The sequence below is a fragment of the Vitis riparia genome, unplaced genomic scaffold, assembly GCF_004353265.1.
Source record: "Vitis riparia cultivar Riparia Gloire de Montpellier isolate 1030 unplaced genomic scaffold, EGFV_Vit.rip_1.0 scaffold618_pilon_pilon, whole genome shotgun sequence".
NCBI classification, from domain to species: Eukaryota; Viridiplantae; Streptophyta; class Magnoliopsida; order Vitales; family Vitaceae; genus Vitis; species Vitis riparia.
Window position 1 is genome coordinate 9,261 of NW_023269713.1, and position 21,301 is coordinate 30,561.

The 21,301-nt window shown below is 30.2% G+C and overlaps 2 protein-coding genes across 2 annotated transcripts; one reads left to right on the top strand and one right to left on the bottom strand.

The window, feature by feature from the left end:
- The first annotated feature begins 393 nt into the window (after nucleotides 1–393).
- Nucleotides 394–2,106, top strand: LOC117910136 (replication protein A 14 kDa subunit B-like). The gene is made up of 3 exons (XM_034824193.1): nucleotides 394–498; nucleotides 1,286–1,547; nucleotides 1,772–2,106. Exons 2-3 carry the CDS (start codon nucleotides 1,289–1,291, stop codon nucleotides 1,834–1,836), a joined length of 324 nt encoding a protein of 107 aa, XP_034680084.1. The 5' UTR covers nucleotides 394–498; nucleotides 1,286–1,288; the 3' UTR covers nucleotides 1,837–2,106.
- Nucleotides 2,107–6,668: 4,562 nt separating this feature from the next.
- Nucleotides 6,669–10,850, bottom strand: LOC117910134 (ferredoxin, root R-B1-like). The gene is made up of 2 exons (XM_034824191.1): nucleotides 10,767–10,850; nucleotides 6,669–7,322 (listed from the first exon to the last, which is right to left on the bottom strand). Exon 2 carries the CDS (start codon nucleotides 7,312–7,314, stop codon nucleotides 6,865–6,867), a length of 450 nt encoding a protein of 149 aa, XP_034680082.1. The 5' UTR covers nucleotides 7,315–7,322; nucleotides 10,767–10,850; the 3' UTR covers nucleotides 6,669–6,864.
- Between the last annotated feature and the right edge of the window lie 10,451 nt (nucleotides 10,851–21,301).

A 21,301-nucleotide genomic window follows, 5' to 3' on the forward strand; every position in this document is an offset into this window, starting at 1 on the left:
ATATAAATTCATTCAAAAAATATTAAAATAAAAAAATGAAGTTCTAATATTTTATAAATTAAAATTAATGGGATAAGATAAATAAAAAATTATTAAGATCAATCTTATTAATATTTTTCTCATTGACATACTTAGGTAAATTATACTTATAAAATGACTTTAACATATATATTTTTATTTATTTTATTATTTTTTTCATTTTTTCAAATATTTCAATAAATTTTCGATCATTTTTGTCTCAATATTTTATTAATGGTCCATAAAATTCAAGTAGACGGCCCATTATTTCAAACCATGTTCCTAATAAGCTAATACCAAAAAGTGTGCGGAACGAGGAGACAGCTTATAGAAAGACAGTAAGCCATTTTAGCTTTCCCGCCAAGACACCCACCACTCCCAAATTTCCCGCCATATTTTGACTTACCATTTAAAAGCCCTGACATCGATCGATTATTCCGTCGACAATTTGAAGATTTCAGAAGAGAAAGCTTGTGTTGGGTATGTAATTGATCTTCACTGCTTCTTCAATTCTTTTTTGATATGCAGCTCTACTTCTTTCTTGGTGTGAATATCAACTGTTTGATGATAATCCCCTTTACCAAGAAACAATTCCAGGTTTTGGGCTTTTTTTTTTGTTCTTTAATTTTTAAGGATCCTCTTCAAATCTTTTCAGTAGATTGGTTTCTCATTCCTTGGTGCTCTTTGCATCTTCATCATACCTGGTATTATCGTAGGGACATACCTTTAATTTTTAGCTTTTGCTTTGTAAATCATCAGAAGTTGTTATGCAGGTTTTGAATGATCATTATCATTATCATTATGTTGATGCTTTCTATTTCTAGAACCATTTTGGTTTAACCCATCATTTCCTTCGGGAATTAGACGCCAAGAGCAAAGAAATCAGTGGAGAGAGTGGCTTTTCATAGCTGTTTTCTAGTAACACCCTCTCCCACATGTGAAGAGGCAGATGACAACGAGAGAATAAACAACAAATAGCCTCCAACATATAGATGAGGGAATAAAGAAACAAAAAGGATCAAACTTGACAACTCTTAGAATCAGATCTTTTATTCTATGTTGAACCATTGCACCAAAATCTTAATGCTTTTCTGGGCAAGACGTAGCCGCCAGATCACAAATTCCTTGTGAAACCCAACCCCCCTCCCCTTCTCTATCATGCAAAGAAGAGTTAATTCCATTTGGTTTTTTCGGATCTTAGGGTTAATTCAGATGCAAATCTAGTCCTAAGACCTGATTTGAGTTCGATGGGGTTGTTACTTCACAGGATATGGATACATCAAGCCCTGCAGTGTTTGTCAATGCAGAGTTGTTGCGAACGTATGTAGGGAGGAAGGTTAGGGCTGTGGTTCAAGTTATTGGATTTGATGGAGGCGTTGTGACCGGAAAATCCGTGGATGACCAGCAATTGATTATTAAGGGCTCTCCCCCATCTGTTCCTCTAATGAACTATATTGAGGTGATTGGCATTGCTGACAGTAACCAGTCCATTCGCGCTGAAATATGGACTAACTTCGGTAGCACATTTGGTACTCACTAACTACCGAATTCATTTTTCTTGTTCTAACTTAAATTTTCACGGAGTCATTCCTCTTCCATATGGAATACAAGGAAGTCCCCAAAGAACTTGAGTTGGATTTCTTTGTGCTTCACTGAACTTCAAGTTTAAGCTGAAATCAAAGGATAATTGCATTATAGAATATATGATTTTTCCATAATATTATCTTGCCTCTAAACAACTTTTCGTTTGCAGACACACATTCATACAATCAGTTATGCCTGCTTGCAAATGGGGAATTTAAAAGTCTGTTCCTGTAGGAGGTAATGGCAAGGTTTAGCTCAAGGTATGAAGGAAACAAAAGATAGTCTGATATCCTGGGGGGTTGGGTTTTGTATTTTGTTTATAGTAGCTTTGTTTTTCTTCTTGTAGTTTTCATGAATTTGGCTATGCTCAGGCCATTGTTGCATTAGAACTGATTAGAAGTTGAATATATGTTCTGTTTGGTTGCTGAGAAGGTGAATAGAATATTTGATGCCATATGGGGTTTGAAACAGGAATGAAATTCCAATGTTTTTCTTCTTTTGCCACTGTTAGTTGATTCTATTATCAACTAATTGTTAAAATTACTTGTTGGGGAAGTGTATTTTAACAAATCCTATGGAGAAAAATAAACTTTCATTAAATAAATTAGGTACTTTAAAGTAGAAGAAAATTTGAAATCCTTGAGTAAAGTTGGAAGTGAAATGCTTACTAAGACTATGTTTGGTTTTCAGAAAATTTGAGGAAAAATGTGAGGGAAAGAAAATGGGGAGGAAAAGTTGAAGAAAAGGAAAAATGAAGGAAAATAAAAAATAAAATTAAAATCGATAAATTATTTTTATTTGCTATTTCAAACTTATTTTATTTATTTTAATTCATCAATATAAAAATTAAATAATTTCAAAATGCATAAGTTTTTAACTAATTTTAATTAGATTTAATTTTTTTTGGGAATTTTCTATGGTACAATTAAACATGAGAAAATCATTTTTGTTATTATTTTTTTTCTTTCCTTAGTATTTTTCGGGAACCAAACATAACTAAGTAAATCTTTGGAAAGATGTTTCAAAAATGAATATGATAAGTCTTGAAAGATGTTGATTGATAAAATACACTTGAAATCAATTTGATGACTTGACTTAATAACTTAATTTAAATTATTAAATGGATTAAACATGTTTGATAAATAATTTAATATTTGAAGTTTAAGTATTAAATTAAAATAATTAATTTATTTTTAATTTTAAATATTTTTTGACCTATTTACTCATATTGATGAAATTATATTTTATAATTAGGGTTTAATATACTTTACTCCCTCAACTTATATCGTGTTTTGCACACTATCCCCTTGAGTTCAAAATTGAGTAACAGATCCCTCAATCTTTATAATTGCATATAATGTGCATTTTTTGAGAGACGATATTAATTTTTTTTAATAGAAAGGCATATGCTCTCCATGTGATTGATGACAAAATGGTCAATTTTGGGTTTATTACACTTTATCCCTCAACATATAATGTGTCTTGCACATTGTCCCATTTAGTTTCAAAATCAAGCAATGTATCCTCTATCATTTATAATTGTATGTAATGTGCATTTTTTGAGGGGCGATGCTATTTTTTTTATAGAAAGGCATATGCTCTCCACGTGATCGAGGGCAAAATGGTCAATTTATAAAACCCTAACTAGCCTTCTCTTCCTTCGTTCTTCTTCTCTCCATTGTTTCTCTCTCCTTATTTCCACTATGGTCGATGCTAGATAAGCATTTGGACATCTGTTTCACTTGTAAAAAGATACCCACCAAGGAAAAGTTTTGATTTCATTAAGATTTTTGTCAAAAAAAATTGCAAAATTGTGTGATGTGGGTCTTCCAAATTCTTGATTTGGGTTTTTTCAAAATGTTTGGTTTTTTTGGATCTTTGGTTGTGAACGGTAATCATATCGAATTGAAGTGTTTTTTTTTCCTTTTTTAATTCTATCTTTTAGAGGGTATGGAACTTTGACATTGAAGTTGAATTTTCAACTCTTTATAGCCATGAACCTGATTATGTTGAATTGTGGGAGCTATCGGTTTGAATAAAATGGAATATGGGTTTGGAATATGGGTTTTTTGTTATTTTCATCACATCCTTCCTCAAAGCCCATCTCTAAATACTTACCTAGTTAAGTTTCAAGACTGAAATTTCAAGAGATGCAGTCAATTGGGGAAGGAGAGAGAAAGAATGAAGAGAAAAGAAGAACGAAGGAAGAGGAGGGCAAGCTGGTTAGGGTTTTATAAATTGACCATTTTACCCTCAATCACGTGGAGAGCACATGCCTTTCTATATATATATATATATATATATATATATATATATATATAAATAACACCGTCTTTCAAAAAATACACATTGCATATATAAAGGATGGAGGGTACATTGCTCGATTTTGAAACTCAAAGAAGCAATGTGCAAAACACATTATATGTTAGGGGGTAAAGTGTAACAAACCCAAAAAATTAACCATTTTGTCCTCAATCACGTGGAGATCACATATCTTTCTATATAAATAAATAAATAAAAATGTCGTCTCTCAAAAAATGCACATTGCATACAATTATAAAGGATAGATGGTACATTGCTCGATTTTGAAACTCAATGAGGCAATATGCAAAACACATTCTATGTTGAGGGGTAAAGTGTAATAAACCCAAAAAAATGATCATTTTGCTCTCGATCACATGGAGAGCATATGTCATTTTGTTAAAAAAAATTAGCATCATCGTCTCACAAAAAATGCACATTGCATGCAATTATAAAAGTTGTGGGGTACATTGCTCAATTTTGAACTCGAATGGACAATGTGCAAAAAACATTATAGGTTGGGAGGGTAAAATGTATTAAATCCTTATAATTATAATTATACATCAATGACCTATTTTTATAATAAATATCCTATGATTATCTTATATATGTATAATGTTTTGCAAACTAAAACCAATAAAAATAAATATGAGTTAAAATCAATGCGGATAAATATTAGTTAAAGTAATTAACATAAATATATCAATTGATGATTTATAATAAATTTCAAGTTAATTTTATCAAATAACTTTAATACTAATTAAAAAATTAAGTAATAAATTTAAGTCAATAATTTAATTTAAAACTAATTTAAGTCATTTAATAATAAATATTAAACTTTATAAAATGTTTTGAGTAAAAAACAATTAATTGCATGGGAAGAACTGATTTGAGATGGTTAAGAGAAAAGTGTGACTATTTGTATACTAAGTGGGTGTTAAATAACACTTAATATTTATTATTTAATAATTTTAGTTGATTTTAAGTTAAATTATTATTAAGTTGTTAATTTAAAACTTATTATATATTTTTTATTTTAAGTATGAAAGTTGTTTGATAAAATTAACTTAAAATTTATTTTAAGTTATTAAGTTGACATCTTTACCCTCATTAATTATAATTAATGTTTATTATTATTAATTTTAATTAATATTTATTTTTATTAATTTTAAACAAGAAATTGAAATATGAAAATTTTTAATTAAATATTCATACTTAAAATGTTGTAGATATATAAAATAATTTAACAATATTTATTATAAATAATGAATCATGGATATAGAATTATGATTGTTAAATATATTCTCATGGACAAATAAGATAAAAAAATTGAATTTAAGAATAAGTTAATTATTTTGATTTAATACTTAAATTCATTTGTGATATTAAGTTATTTTATTAAATATATATATATATATATATATATATATATATATATATATATATATATATATATTTAATAATTTAAATTAAATTATTAAGTCATTTTAGGTCAATAAATTAATTTATCAAACACCCTTTTAAGTCTGTTGAATAATCCCTCTTTGGTTGGATTATTGCTCATTAAAAAGCTGTAGTTTTCATTAATTTTAGACCAAACTTGTAATATGTATTACAAACTTTGATATATATATATATATATATATATATATATATATATATATATAGATATATAGATATTAATATTGATCCGGCCTATTGTGTATCCTCTCAAGCTGACTATGTCAAATACTCCATATGAGCCCTTACGGACTGATCATTGTTAACGTTATGTAAAATGTTTTAAAAAGGAACCGTTTAGTGTTTGGATATGAACTAAATAAAATGTTTCTCGGTTTATTTCACATTTCTTTTCATTTGTTATTTTCACTTTTAGTAATTACATGTATTTAACCCGTAAAGCTTATGGGAGATGAGTCAAATTTACCTTATATTATATATAAAAAAAAAAGGGATTTTTAGAAAAATAATTTATAATTTTTTTAAGTGATTTGCTTACAAAAGCGATTTTTAAAAGTTTATTAAATATTTATTTTTAATGAGAAAATCTTTTTATCTTTTCAACTATTAGGAAATGTTTTCATTCTTTCTTTTAAAATTACTAATGGGGATTCTAAATTAGGCTTATTAGCAAGAAAAATAAATGAGCAAAATTTAAAATTGAATTCAAAATACAACCTGATATTTTGCAAAGCATATTTGATCTTTGTTCTAAACCAAGGAATACAACAATTATCCACACCTCGCACTCATGGTATGGATCAAACAAATGAACACCTCTTATGGGTCAAAAAACAAATGATATTTTTTATTTTTTATTTTTAAAATAAAAAATAAAAAATGAAAAATGTATTCAAAGGAGGGCTAAAATCAAATTTATCTTAACAAATTTAAAAGCACTTAAAAATTTGTATCATTTCATATTACTTCCACAAGTGCTCCCAAATTTTAAAAAATACCCTCTGCTTGTCCTAGAAAAAATGCCCTCTTTCATTTTCCCTTTCTCGGAATATCTCGTCTCCCACAGAAATGCGCTACCCACAAAATTCCTTTCAAAATCCCCTTCTCTCTCTGGCACTTTCACCAACATCAACCCCATGATAATCTGCAAAATCTCTCCTTCATTCTCCCACTCTTAAACCACAACCAAAGCAGCCTTCCCCTCTATAAAAACCCAAACCCCAACCCCAACATTTCCCAAATCTCTGAATTTAAGGCCAAAAAAATTTTCCATCCAAATCCAGAATCAGTGACTAGTTCCCATATGATCACCAAGAAGTAATTTATTCTGAGAATTTCTACTCGAATTCTAGCTTTGTGCTAAGTCATATACTAGAATTGATGTGCCCAAATAACATAAAACAAATCTCATCCCAAATACTCAATAGCCAACATCGGCACCCGGCCCATAATGTCCTAATTCTACCAAATGTCACCGAGCCACCATCAACCTTCCATGACTCAGTAGAGATCCCCTTCCTTGTGAGTATGAATTACACAGTCTGAAGTTGGGTATGAAACACAGGTCAGCACGTAACCATTATCCATTTGCTTCTCGTCAAGGAATGATCCATCTGATTGGTCGACAGATCCCGACACCATCTGCCCTGCACAGGTTGAGCAGGCTCCAGCCCTGCATGAGTATGGCAGTTCCAGTCCCGCATTTTCAGCCGAATCAAGGATGTAAACATCATCCGGGGCATCAAACTCGCTTTCCTCACCGTCTGGACCAATCAGTTTCACTTTGTACACTGCCATTGCAGATACTCTGAAGGAAGAAGATTTCAGCCCAAATGCTTTGGAGGTGCTCCTCACAGAACCCAAAGAACCTGGACTCCTGATCAAGGCACAAGATTTCTTCAAGGGTGCACTTTTGAACAAGAATGGCGTAGGAAGGCTCACGGTAGACATATTTACACCTAAACCCAGCACAAAATATAAGATTCGTCAGTGATTTATTGGTTACTAAAGTTTAATGCCTGGCTCCCACTGCCACATTCAACACCGTCTTTTATGGTTGTAAGGGTAATTTCAATGTTTCTTCGCCCCAAAATCACTTAGGTGGTGTTTGTTTTTTTACTTAATTCTAAATAAAACCTTAATGCATAATAATGTTAAATATTAGGTTATTTGTTTTTATAGTATTTTATTTCTATTAAGTATTAAAAAGTAAAGAAAAATCAATATGTTATTTTTTTCTATTTAGAAAAAAGCTACATATTTTGACTTTTTCTATTTAGTAAAAAGTTTATAATAAGTTATGAAAAAATAGAAAAACAAACAACCTAAATTCTGAAAACAAATTGCTTTCAGCAAAAAGCCAAAAAAATAAACACCACCTTACTCTATCAACTATTAGCACGCCATTTATCATGTATTTTGGCAGCAGGAAATGGCAGACAGTTGTAGTGCAATCACATGACTTCATTTTAATGCTAAATTAAAAGCATGTTATGTATCCAGAGATAAGCTGTTGCAATTATGTAGCCAATATTTACATGTGAAATCATAAAAGACCCATAAAAAATGTCATATATGCATAAAGAGAATTTGATTTTAACTCTTAATTACCTACTGCTTTGAGAATGGGCCATTTTCATCTAACTAAAGATTTATTAACAACAATTCTTACAAGCAAAAACAAACTATGAAATAAAGGGGAAGCATGTTCTAACATCATTCCCATAGCAAGCACTGCTTATATCTTCATATTTGCATTGTATGGGAAGATCACTACACATCCACAAACTAATAACTGCCCTTCAAATCAAACAAAGAATTTGGATCTAAAATGAAGTCATTTTTCTCCACTGGCATGAATCTGGAATAATATCCTTTGATTTCCTAGAATATTTCTGAATTTTGGGAAAGGAAACATAGATCGGTATTTCAAGAGGAATTCATTCTATCTCAAACGGAAAAGAATTCAATGAGTGGAAAGGAAAATAAATGAGATAGGATTGTTTGCTTTTTATAATTTGTTATTGGCTAGATTAAAATTAAAGAAATGGTCAACTGAGAAAAGGGAGATGGGGGGATCGGAACAAGGAATTAACCCATTAAATTCATAAAGGAGAGGAATTGGAGAATGATAAATTTCCCCACAAAAAGTTTAGACACAGTGTTCACACTTCTTTTTTTTTTATATAGACAAAGGCAGATTGAATCAAGAAAATGCCAAAACAGGGGGCGCACCCTATGTATATAGGTAGTATACTAAAAGAGCCAAAACCCGGCTGCAAAAAGAAAGAAAAAACCCAGAGCGAGAGAAAGCCAACCACCATGCCAATCACCCAAAAAATTCAGAAAAGGGGAAACGATTAAATCCAAACACTGTTGGGACCACTTTAAAAGTGAACAGAAAAAGAGGTTCCTCAAACTTTGGTCTAACAACTCTTCCTCTTGGAAGAGTTATTTGGTTTCGCTCTACCCAAATATACCAGAAAAGACAAATCGGAACCAATCTCCAAACTACTCTCCTCTTCTTCCCTAACTCTTTAACTTTCCATTCCAGGAGAAGATTTCTCACTAAATCTGGGAACACCCACACCAGTCCGAAAGATGATAGCAAGAAAGTCCATAACTCTCTTGTTCTAGCACAATGAATCAAAATGTGGTCCGTCAATTCTTCATTGTCTTTACAAAGGCTGCATCTATTGACCATAGGCCAACCCCTCTTCATTAACATGTCTACTATGAAATTTTTTTCCCCAAACCACGTCCCAAGCAAAAAAATGAGTTCTAAGAGGAGCACACAAACCCCAAATCTCTTTGGCTAGGAACAAAAAACAATTCTCAACCCTTAAAGACCTATAATACGATTTAACATTAAACTTTCCCTTCCCATCATTCTTCCATACTAAGAAATCCTCCCCTTCTTGAACCTTTACCTCAGAAATATGTTCCAAAAAACAAGCCACCTCCTCCAATTCCCAATTTTGGAAAGATCTTTTAAAGTGTACCTCCCAACAGCCTCACCCATCTTCTTGCCTCCCCCATAAGTCAGCCACTGAAGCAGATTTATGGGCAGCAATTCTGAACAGCGTAGGAAAAACATCCTTCAGCTTAGAATCCCCAACCCAAATGTCCCACCAAAATCTCGTGTGTCTATCATTTTCAATACGAAAACTAGTTCTGAGAAGGAATTCCTCCCATCCTTTTTTAATGTCTTTCCAAAGGCCCAACCCATAAGAATCCCTCACCTCTCTAGTGGTCCAACCCCCCTCCACCTCTCCAAATTTTCCAATAGTGACTTTCCTCCAAAAACTTTCCCTCTCTAGGGGAATCTCCAAAGTCATTTTCCTAACAAAGCTTGATTGAATCCCTCCAAGTGCCTTAACCCCAACCCTCCGTGTTTCTTATCTTTACAAATAACCGACCAACTTATCAAGTACATCTTCCTCCTCTCCTCCATATCTCCCCACAAAAACTCCCTTTGAATTCTCTCCAATCTGATTCTCGCTTTCTTTGGAATTACAAAAAGTGACATAAAATAGATTGGGAGGTTTGAACGAGTGCACTTAATAAGGATAAGTCTTCCTCCCTTGGACAAGTATCGTTTTTTCCAAGTAGTCAATTTCCTCTTGGATCCCTCCTCAATAACGTCCCAAACTCTACTTGATTTATGAGGGGCTCCAAGGGGTAAACCTAGATAGGTAGCAGGCAGTTTCCTACTTTACACCCAAATAACGCAGCTACCCTGTCCACATCCTCCGTGCCCCCCACTGGTATAATTTTGCATTTTTGCAAGGGAGGAAGACTCTGTTCACACTTCTCATACTTTTGATACTTTTTTACCTTCATATTCTATCATCACTTTTCATAAAGTGAAGAATAAAACATGTCAAATCTCCTCTTCTTTAAATTCTCTCAATGTCAAAAAGGGGAAGAGGCAATGAAATCCAATTCTATCCATTCCCTTTCCATGGATTCAATTCCGTTATGCCATAAAGGCAAATGAGAAAAATTTTCTTTTCTCTCCCTTTAATTTAGCCCCCTTAATTACTAAGACACTGTAAAAGTTACTCCATATCACATAAATCCTGTATCTCCTGTTTGGTTACTCAGAAACCGAAAGATATGAAAGTTAAACATAAAATTGAACAATATGCCCTATGTCGTTCTGGTGCATCCAAAAGACGGAAAGCCCACCTAAACTAAAAACAGGATGTCCTAGGTTTACTTGATTAAATGGTTTTGTTCTTTCAAGTCAACAATAAAAAGGGGACCAGATACTAAAAATTTTCTTTTTCTTTTCCATCATTTTCTCAGCAGCAGGTCGAATCAACACAAGCCCATTACGAAAACAACTCAAATTCAGTAGAAAAATAAAAGAAACGCGGATCAAGGAGAAAGAGACTCACTCTTGCCACAAGAGAGGAGACAGAGACGCGAGAGATCACGGGATCGCAAAGCCCAAATAAGCCCTAACCAGTCTCTATATAGTGGGACGGTGAGTCAGGGATGAACCTTGTTTTTGCTTTTCATATATTGGAAACCTGCTCTCCTACTCACTGGTGACGTAAGTCCACATCACAGGCCAATTGCATTACATGGCATTTCCGAATGGGAGAATCATGTTTACACGTGTTTAAAAAAAAATCATTTTTAGAAAGTGTGAGTTTTTGACTTTCCAAGAAAATGAATTTTAGGGAAATAAACTCTTGCACTCAATCGATATTCCAAAGCTGCCTGTAAGCCTCCTCTCATGAGCCGCCTAAGTTTTTCCCCTTTTCTTATTTATTTATTTATTTTTTTTTAAAATTTTTATTTTTATTTTCACATAACAAGTCAAAGAGCTTGTCATTATTATTATTATTATTATTATTTTATTTTATTTATTTATTTATTTATTTATTTTAATAATGTTGACACCATACCACATCAGTTTTTTTTTGTTCTTTTTCCCCTCATCCGTGATATCTCTATCTTTTTATTTTTTTATTTAATGTGTTGACTTGAAGATGTCTTTTCAATTTTTTTTAATATTTCATTTTTCATATTTAGTATTTTAATTATTTATTGACATTTTAAATATAAAATAATAATATATAATAAATATTTAGTAAGAACAAATTTAATATAAAAATAAATATAGAGATTTAGGAACTCAGTTTTTTTTTTTTTTTTGTTAAAATATTTAATATTTTTAATTAGAGAAGACATAAACTTGGTTGTAGGTCTCACATTTTGTTTTATTAAAATTTTTAATTTTTAATTTTTTTATTTATATAAAATAAAACATAAAATATATATATTTTTTTATATAAAAAATTGTATATAATCATTTATATTAATTTTATATTACTAAAATTCCGCATTCACATTAATTTTTTTTTTTTTTATAAAAAAAGTATAATTATTTATGAGAAAAATAGCATTAAAGTGTGTTAAAAGTACCATTCTCCGTAGGGATATTTTTTTTATATAAAAAAATGATACTCTCTTTTCCAAAAGTTGTATTTATCAATGAGGAATTTTGGTATGCAAAAATTTTAACTTTTAATAAAATAAAAAATTAATATAAATGACTAAATACAATTTTTTTATATAATATATATTATTTTATATAGAATTAATAGAAATGATTAAATAAGGTTTTAAAAATTTATTTTATATAAATTAAAAATTAAAATTTTAACAAAGAAAAATTTTTAAATCATAATCAAGTTTATCTTCTTTAATTAAAAATATTAAACATTTTAAATTAAAAAAAAGGTGTAGACCCCTTTTGAAGTGAGGGAGGTCCGGGGAGAATTTTTTCCTTCTCCTTTTCATTACACTTGTTGAAGTGAGGGGGAGGGGGACCTTCCCATGCATGGCACGTGTAGCAGCAGGGGGTGATGGCTGGCCATGCTTGCTGATGGGTGAACAGCAGGGCAAGTAGTGACTTGCCAAGGAAGGAAAGAAAAACTGAGATTGAAAAAAATGGAAAAAAAGAAGGGAGAAAAAGCGGGGAGACACAGCAGGAGGGCGAGAAAGAAAGGTGGATTTTCTTCTGATAGTTTGGAGGGGAGGAACCTCGAAAGAGCATTTTCAGGTATGCTACTGATCTATCTCTATTGTTCTTTTGTTATTCGCTCTCCTTCGTTCCTAGTTGGGTATTATTTAGCAATTTGAGTGTGGATAATACATGGTTGCTCTTGTTGATTTCTATGCCTCCAATGGACTCATTATGACTGTATGCCCACCTGTTGTTTCTGGGTTCATCTTGAGAGAAATGATGTGAATCTAGTCCAGTTTTATCTGCACGATGTCTAAAGGTTTTTTTTCTTTTTTTTTATTTCCTATCATTTCTTTAAAAAAAAACTTCCTTCTCACTCTTTCAGGCACATACGGCCTACACGCATGGCCACTTTGATGCTTGCATGGCCTTTTGGATCCCTCATCCCCATGCTTCAGCATGCCCAGTGACTACACCCGCCTTACCCATTTCCACGCATGCATGGCCATCTCCTCCATAATGCCTATACATATCACCTCCCTTCAGGACCCAGCTTCCTCATTTCCTTTCCCCATCACCTTTTCTCTCTCTATCATCAAGCCCACCATGCCTACCTTCATACCCATGCTCACCCTTTTCTCAACCATGTTCCTCTCCTTGGACGACCTCTGCAAGCTCGCCATTGTTCACAAGGTTTTCGGCCCCACCAACAACTACAGAACCACCACTGCCACCTCTCGGGAGGCTAGCACGCGATAGAGGTGGAAGAGAAGAGGGTTCAAACGCCACTCAATAAATAGCTAGAGAGAGAGAGAGATGGGTCAGAGGCGGGGCTGTGGAGTGAGTCACGAGCATGGCTCGTTCATGGTGATTCAAGTTGGGGGATCCCAACCTCTTGCACTAGGCTGCCACTCACAACAGCCGCTGCCGGAGAGGAAGCCTGCCACTTGTCCTCGTCGCCTTCCTCTTCATCAAGATCTCCGTCCAGCGACGGAGATGGCGGTGAGACTAGCAGCGCCGGCGCGAGCGCCAGCAGAAGTAGCAGCCCCCACCTCCATTCCCCCATTTCATCCCCAACGTCATCAACATGCAAGCCATAACCTTCACCGCCAGCCTGCTGCATTAGTCCTCCCTTAGCTATTTTAAAAATGAGGTGGCAGCATCCTTGATCTTCACGGTAGCCATTTTGGTGGTGGGCTGCCAAAGCCTAAGTTGTGGGTTTAGATTAGTTCATGTGGGCCTTAAGCCTCATCCTCCAAGTTTGGGCCAAGTATTTGGCCCTCTTAAGTCCTTTTTCTAATGTTACAAATATGTTTTTTTATGAAGACTTTAAACTTAGCTGTACAAAATATCATTTTTGAAATAATTTCCTAAAATTTAATTTTAAATTTAGTTTACAAAACTTTGATTCTCGAAGATTCAATCCCGAAAATGCCCCTATTCAATTTCACTCGTTTAAATATTATGATTGTTAATCATTTCATATGTATCAATTTATCATCTTTTAAAAATCTCATTCATTAAAGTCTAATTCTAATTCTTCAAAAATCCTACGTCTAAACTTAATTTTCAATCCCAAAATTTATACTATTCTATTTCACTCATTTAAATATTATGATTGTTAATTATTATTATTATTTCATATGTATAGATTTAACATCTTTTAAAAATCTCATTCATTAAAATCTAATTATAATTCTTAAAAAAATACTACGCCCAAATTTAATTTTTAATCTCGAAATTTATATTATTTGATTTCACTCGTTTAAATATTATAATTGTTAACTATTCTTATTATTTCACATGTATCGATTTATCATCTTTTAAAAATCTCATTCATGAAAGTCCAATTCTAATTCTTCGAAAAAAAGAAATCCAATGTCCTAACTTAATTTTCAACCTTAAAAATTCCACTATTCTTTTTTTATTCATTTAAGTGTTATTTTCGTTAATTAGTATTATTATCCTATATTAGTTTATTTATTAAAAATTCAATCCTTAAAAAAAAATCCAATGTCACAATTTAGCTTTCAATCCTAAAAGTTCAACTATTCGTCTAAACGTTATTTTCTTTAATTAAAATTAGTATCCCATATTTATTTATTTAAAACCCAACCTTTTAAAAATCCGATGTCCTAATTTAATTTTCAACCCTAAAAATTCCACTATTCTTTTTTTTTTTTTTTATCCTTTTATCCTTTTATCCTTTTAAATGTTATTTTCGTTAGTTAGTATTATTATCCTATATTAGTTTATTTATTTAAAATCCAATCCTTCAAAAATCCGATACTTAATTTCATTTTTTCAAGTCCTAAAAATTCCACTATTCTCCTAAATGACACTTTCATTAATTAGAATTATTGTCTCATATTTATTTATTCATTCAAAGTCTAATCCTTCAAAAATCCAATGTCCTAACTTAATTTTCAACCCTAAGAATTCCACTATTATTTTTTTTATTCGTTTAAGTGTTATTTTCGTTAATTAGTATTATTATCCTATATTAGTTTATTTATTAAAAATCCAATCCTTCAAAAAAATCCAATGTCATAATTTAATTTTCAATCCTAAAAGTTCCACTATTCGTCTAAATGTTATTTTCTTTAAATAGAATTAGTATCTCATATTTATTTATTTATTTAAAATCCAACCCTTCAAAAATCCGATATCCTAATTTAATTTTCAACCCTAAAAATTCCACTATTCTTTTTTATTCTTTTAAATGTTATTTTTGTTAGTTAGTATCATTATCCTACATTAGTTTATTTATTTAAAATTCAATCCTTCAAAAATCCAATGCCCTAATTTCATTTTTCAAGTCCTGGAAAATCCTTCAAAAATCCAATGTCATTTAATTTTCAATCTTAAAAGTTCCACTATTCGTCTAAATGTTATTTTCTTTAACTAGAATTAGTATCCCATATTTATTTATTTATTTAAAATCTAACCCTTCAAAAATCCAATGTCCTAACTTAATTTTCAACCCTAAGAATTCCACTATTCCTTTTTTTATTCGTTTAAGTGTTATTTTCGTTAATTAGTATTATTATCCTATATTAGTTTATTTATTAAAAATCCAATGTCATAATTTAATTTTCAATCCTAAAAGTTCCACTATTCGTCTAAATATTATTTTCTTTAACTAGAATTAGTATCTCATATGTATTTATTTATTTATTTAAAATCCAACCCTTCAAAAATCCGATGTCCTAATTTAATTTTCAATCCTAAAAATTCCACTACTCTTTTTTATTCTTTTAAATATTATTTTCGTTAGTTAGTATCATTATCCTACATTAGTTTATTTATTTAAAATCCAATCCTTCAAAAATCCAATGCCCTAATTTCATTTTTCAAGTCTTAAAAATTCCACTATTCTCCTAAATGACACTTTCGTTAATTAGAATTATTGTCTCATATTTATTTATTCATTCAAAGTCTAATCCTTCAAAAATCCAATGTCATTTAATTTTCAATCCTTAAAGTTCCACTATTCGTCTAAATGTTATTTTCTTTAATTAGAATTAGTATCCCATATTTATTTATTTATTTAAAATCTAACCCTTCAAAAATCCAATGTCCTAATTTAATTTTCAACCCTAAAAATTCTACTATTCTTTTTTATTCTTTTAAATGTTATTTTCGTTAGTTAGTATCATTATCCTACATTAGTTTATTTATTTAAAATCCAATCCTTCAAAAATCCAATGCCCTAATTTCATTTTTCAAGTCCTAAAAATTCCACTATTCTCCTAAATGGCACTTTCGTTAATTAGAATTATTGTCTCATATTTATTTATTCATTCAAAGTCTAATCCTTCCAAAATCCAATGCCCTAACTTAATTTTTCAATCCTAAAAATTTCATTATTCGTCTAAATGTTATTTTCGTCAATTAGAAACTCTATACTTGTTTATCTCTTTTAAAAAAAATCTCAATCATTGAACTTAATTTTCAACCCTAAAAATTCCACTATTCTTTTTTTATTTGTTTAAATGTTATTTTCCTTAAGTAGAATTATTATCCTATATTTATTTATTTATTCAAAGTCCAATTCTTAAAAAATCCAACGTCCTAATTTAATTTTCAATCTCAAAAATCCCACTACTCATTTTTTATTCGTTTAAATATTATTTTCGTTAATTAGCATTATTATTCCATATTTATTTATTTATTCCAATCATTAAAATTTAATTCTTTAGAACCCGACTTCCAAATTTAATTTCCATTATAAAAAACTCCATCGTTCATATACCGCTATTTAATGATTATCTTTGTTATTAATGTTACCCCATCCATTTACTTATTCAGTTATTCATATACCAAAGATATCATCTCTAAATAATTTCTTAAATTTTCAATCTATAAGTTTAATCTCCATCTCTAAAAATTCCATCTCTCGTAATTATTTATCAGATCTTTATTATTTCACCATCGTCATTATTCCATTCATTTACTTATTCACTCATTTAAAATCCCGAACTCTCTAATCATTTTCAAATTTCCAATCTCGTTCAAATTTAATTTCTAAAATTCTCATTCTCACATTTAATTTCTAAAAGTCTAATATTCAAATAAACTCTAAAACTCCAATTTTTAAGTAACCTTCGAGACTCCAATTTTTTAAATGAACTTCAAAAATCCGATTTTCTCTCAAATAGTTTTAATTTCATTCTGGTTTTCAAACAATCTTCTGCTCCTCTTGATTTTAATAAGCATGAATGAATTTTTCATAATTCTGGAATAATTGAATCTGTGACATTAATTCATGCAAAATAAAGGGGTTGTGGTGATCTTATGATTGATTGATTGATTTGATTATCACACATGATTGATTAATTCTATTTTATGACATGCATGAGTGTGGACCCCGCATTTCGACTCATGCGTTTCCCACTCGATGGCGAGCTCGATTTTTATTTTTGAAAAATGATTTTATATTGATTAAGAAAAATGACTTGGAGTCGCCACTTATTTTTGTTTTATTTTTTAAAAGGGTAAACAAAATAAGAAAGAAAAACCCTAAGTGTGACTCCTTATTTTGGAAAAGGCGGTCTACGAAAAACCGGATTGGGTTCGGGGGTCAGGTTACTTATTGGGAAGGTACGGTACAGACCGTAGCACCCCTTTAAGTCCCTAAAGTCGGGTCTCTACTAATAAAATGAAGCAATCATGGCAACTGATGAGGAAATCAATGAGTACCCAGAATAAATCATACACGCGTGAGAATCAAAATATGCTTAGACAATTACCAGAGTGAAAGTAGGTGCGTACCTGGGCGACGAGCCACCATGCGCTATCAAGAGAGGGTTAGTACATCATATAGAGCACAAAACATATCACATGCATCACGCAACAGGGATTAAAATTGTTCGAAGGAAAACTGGATTTTTGAAATTCATTTGAGAATCGGGATCTTGGAGATTATTTGAAAATCGGACTCTTAGGAATTAAATGTAAGAATGAGAACTTTTAGAAATTAAATTTGAAAGGAAATTGAGATTTTCAGAGAACTAAATTTGGGAATCGGAATTTTGAAGAATTATTTAAATACGGAATTTTAATAAACAAATAAGTGAATAAATAAATGAGTGAAATAATAATGATAATGAAATACTAAAGATTAGGTAAATAATTACAAAAGATGGAATTTTAGAGATTTGAAGATGTGAATTTAGAGATTGAAAACTTAAGAATTTATTTAGAGATGAGATCTTTGGTATATGAATAACTAAATAAGTAAGTGGGCGGGATAACATTAATAACGAGAATAATCATTAAACGGCAATATATGGACGGTGGAGTTTTTGAGATTGGGAATTAGATTTGGAAGTCGGATTCTGATGAATTAAATTTTAACAATTAGAATAAACAGATAATATGGAATAATAATGCTAATTAACGAAAACAATATTTTAAACGAATAGAAAAGGAGTAATGGGATTTTAAAATTGAAAATTAAGTTAGGACGTTGAATTTTTGAAGAGTTGGACCTTAAATGAATGAAAGGATAGGGGATAAGAATTCTAGTTAACGAAAATAACATTCAGGCAAATAATAGAATTTCTAAGGTTGAAGGTTAAATTGAGATTTTTGAAAGATTGGACTTTAAATAACTAAATAAATACGGGGTTGTAATTCTAAGTGATGAAAATAAGATTTAAATGAATTGTAGAATTTTTAGGACTGAAAATTTGAATTAAAATATGGAATGTTCGAAGGATTAAACTTTAAATAACTAGATAAATACGGGATTAAAATTCTAATTGATGAAAATAAGATTTAAATGAATATTTCAAGAATTAAATTAAGACATGGGATTTTTTTATGGATTAGACTTTGAAATAACTAATAAATACGGGATAATGATTCGGTTTATGTAAATAAGATTTAAACAAGTATTTGAAGAATTAAATTAAAACTTGGGAATTTTGAAGGATTAGACTAGATAGATTGAGATTTTTAAGAGAAATAAATAGACAAGTATGGAATAATGCTGCTAATTAATCAAAACGATATTAGAACGGATGAAAGTGAATAGTGAGATATGTGAGATTAAAAATTAAATTTTGAAAAATTGAGTTTAAATGATTGGAATTTATTATTATTATTATTATTATTTAAAAAAATGAATAAGTAAATATGAAATAATAGTAATAATATGCAAGGTCTAAAATTAAATTCGGAAATGTGGGATTTTCGGAAAATTAAATTTAAAAATTTGGATTCTTGGAGAATTAAAGTTAAAATTAGAATCTTAAAAAAAGTTATTTTGAGGATAGAACTTTGAAGGATTAAATTTAAAGATTGAGTTTCAAGAATTTGAAGTAAATAAGAAAAATAAATAAATAAATAAAACATGAATAAGTGAATAAATTTAGAGCTTCAAAATCTTAGGGGATTTTTAAGGATAGTTTGGAACTATGCATTTTAAAATCTTTCCTTTTTCTTTTTTTAAAAAAAACTCTCCCTGATTGTCTTGCATATTCCCAAACTATCCTTAAAAATCCCCTAAGATTTTGAAGCTCTAAATTTATTCACTTATTCATGTTTTATTTATTTATTTATTTATTTATTTTTCTTATTCACTTCAAATTCTTGAAACTCAATCTTTAAATTTAATCCTTCAAAGTTCTATCCTCAAAATAACTTTTTTTAAGATTCTAATTTTAACTTTAATTCTCCAAGAATCCAAATTTTTAAATTTAATTTTTCGAAAATCCCACATTTCCGAATTTAATTTTAGACCTTGCATATTATTACTATTATTTCATATTTACTTATTCATTTTTTTAAATAATAATAATAATAATAATAAATTCCAATCATTTAAACTCAATTTTTCAAAATTTAATTTTTAATCTCACATATCTCACTATTCACTTTCATCCGTACCAATATCGTTTTGATTAATTAGCAGCATTATTCCATACTTGTCTATTTATTTCTCTTAAAAATCTCAATCTATCTAGTCTAATCCTTCAAAATTCCCAAGCTTTAATTTAATTCTTCAAATACTTGTTTAAATCTTATTTACATAAACCGAATCATTATCCCGTATTTATTAGTTATTTCAAAGTCTAATCCATAAAAAAATCCCATGTCTTAATTTAATTCTTCAAATATTCATTTAAATCTTATTTTCATCAATTAGAATTTTAATCCCGTATTTATCTAGTTATTTAAAGTTTAATCCTTCGAACATTCCATATTTTAATTCAAATTTTCAGTCCTAAAAATTCTACAATTCATTTAAATCTTATTTTCATCACTTAGAATTACAACCCCGTATTTATTTAGTTATTTAAAGTCCAATCTTTCAAAAATCTCAATTTAACCTTCAACCTTAGAAATTCTATTATTTGCCTGAATGTTATTTTCGTTAACTAGAATTCTTATCCCCTATCCTTTCATTCATTTAAGGTCCAACTCTTCAAAAATTCAACGTCCTAACTTAATTTTCAATTTTAAAATCCCATTACTCCTTTTCTATTCGTTTAAAATATTGTTTTCGTTAATTAGCATTATTATTCCATATTATCTGTTTATTCTAATTGTTAAAATTTAATTCATCAGAATCTGACTTCCAAATCTAATTCCCAATCTCAAAAACTCCACCGTCCATATATTGCCGTTTAATGATTATTCTCGTTATTAATGTTATCCCGCCCACTTACTTATTTAGTTATTCATATACCAAAGATCTCATCTCTAAATAAATTCTTAAGTTTTCAATCTCTAAATTCACATCTTCAAATCTCTAAAATTCCATCTTTTGTAATTATTTACCTAATCTTTAGTATTTCATTATCATTATTATTTCACTCATTTATTTATTCACTTATTTGTTTATTAAAATTCCGTATTTAAATAATTCTTCAAAATTCCGATTCCCAAATTTAGTTCTCTGAAAATCTCAATTTCCTTTCAAATTTAATTTCTAAAAGTTCTCATTCTTACATTTAATTCCTAAGAGTCCGATTTTCAAATAATCTCCAAGATCCCGATTCTCAAATGAATTTCAAAAATCCAGTTTTCCTTCGAACAATTTTAATCCCTGTTGCGTGATGCATGTGATATGTTTTGTGCTCTATATGATGTACTAACCCTCTCTTGATAGCGCATGGTGGCTCGTCGCCCAGGTACGCACCTACTTTCACTCTGGTAATTGTCTAAGCATATTTTGATTCTCACGCGTGTATGATTTATTCTGGGTACTCATTGATTTCCTCATCAGTTGCCATGATTGCTTCATTTTATTAGTAGAGACCCGACTTTAGGGACTTAAAGGGATGCTACGGTCTGTACCGTACCTTCCCAATAAGTAACGTGACCCCCGAACCCAATCCGGTTTTTCGTAGACCGCCTTTTCCAAAATAAGGAGTCACACTTAGGGTTTTTCTTTCTTATTTTGTTTACCCTTTTAAAAAATAAAACAAAAATAAGTGGCGACTC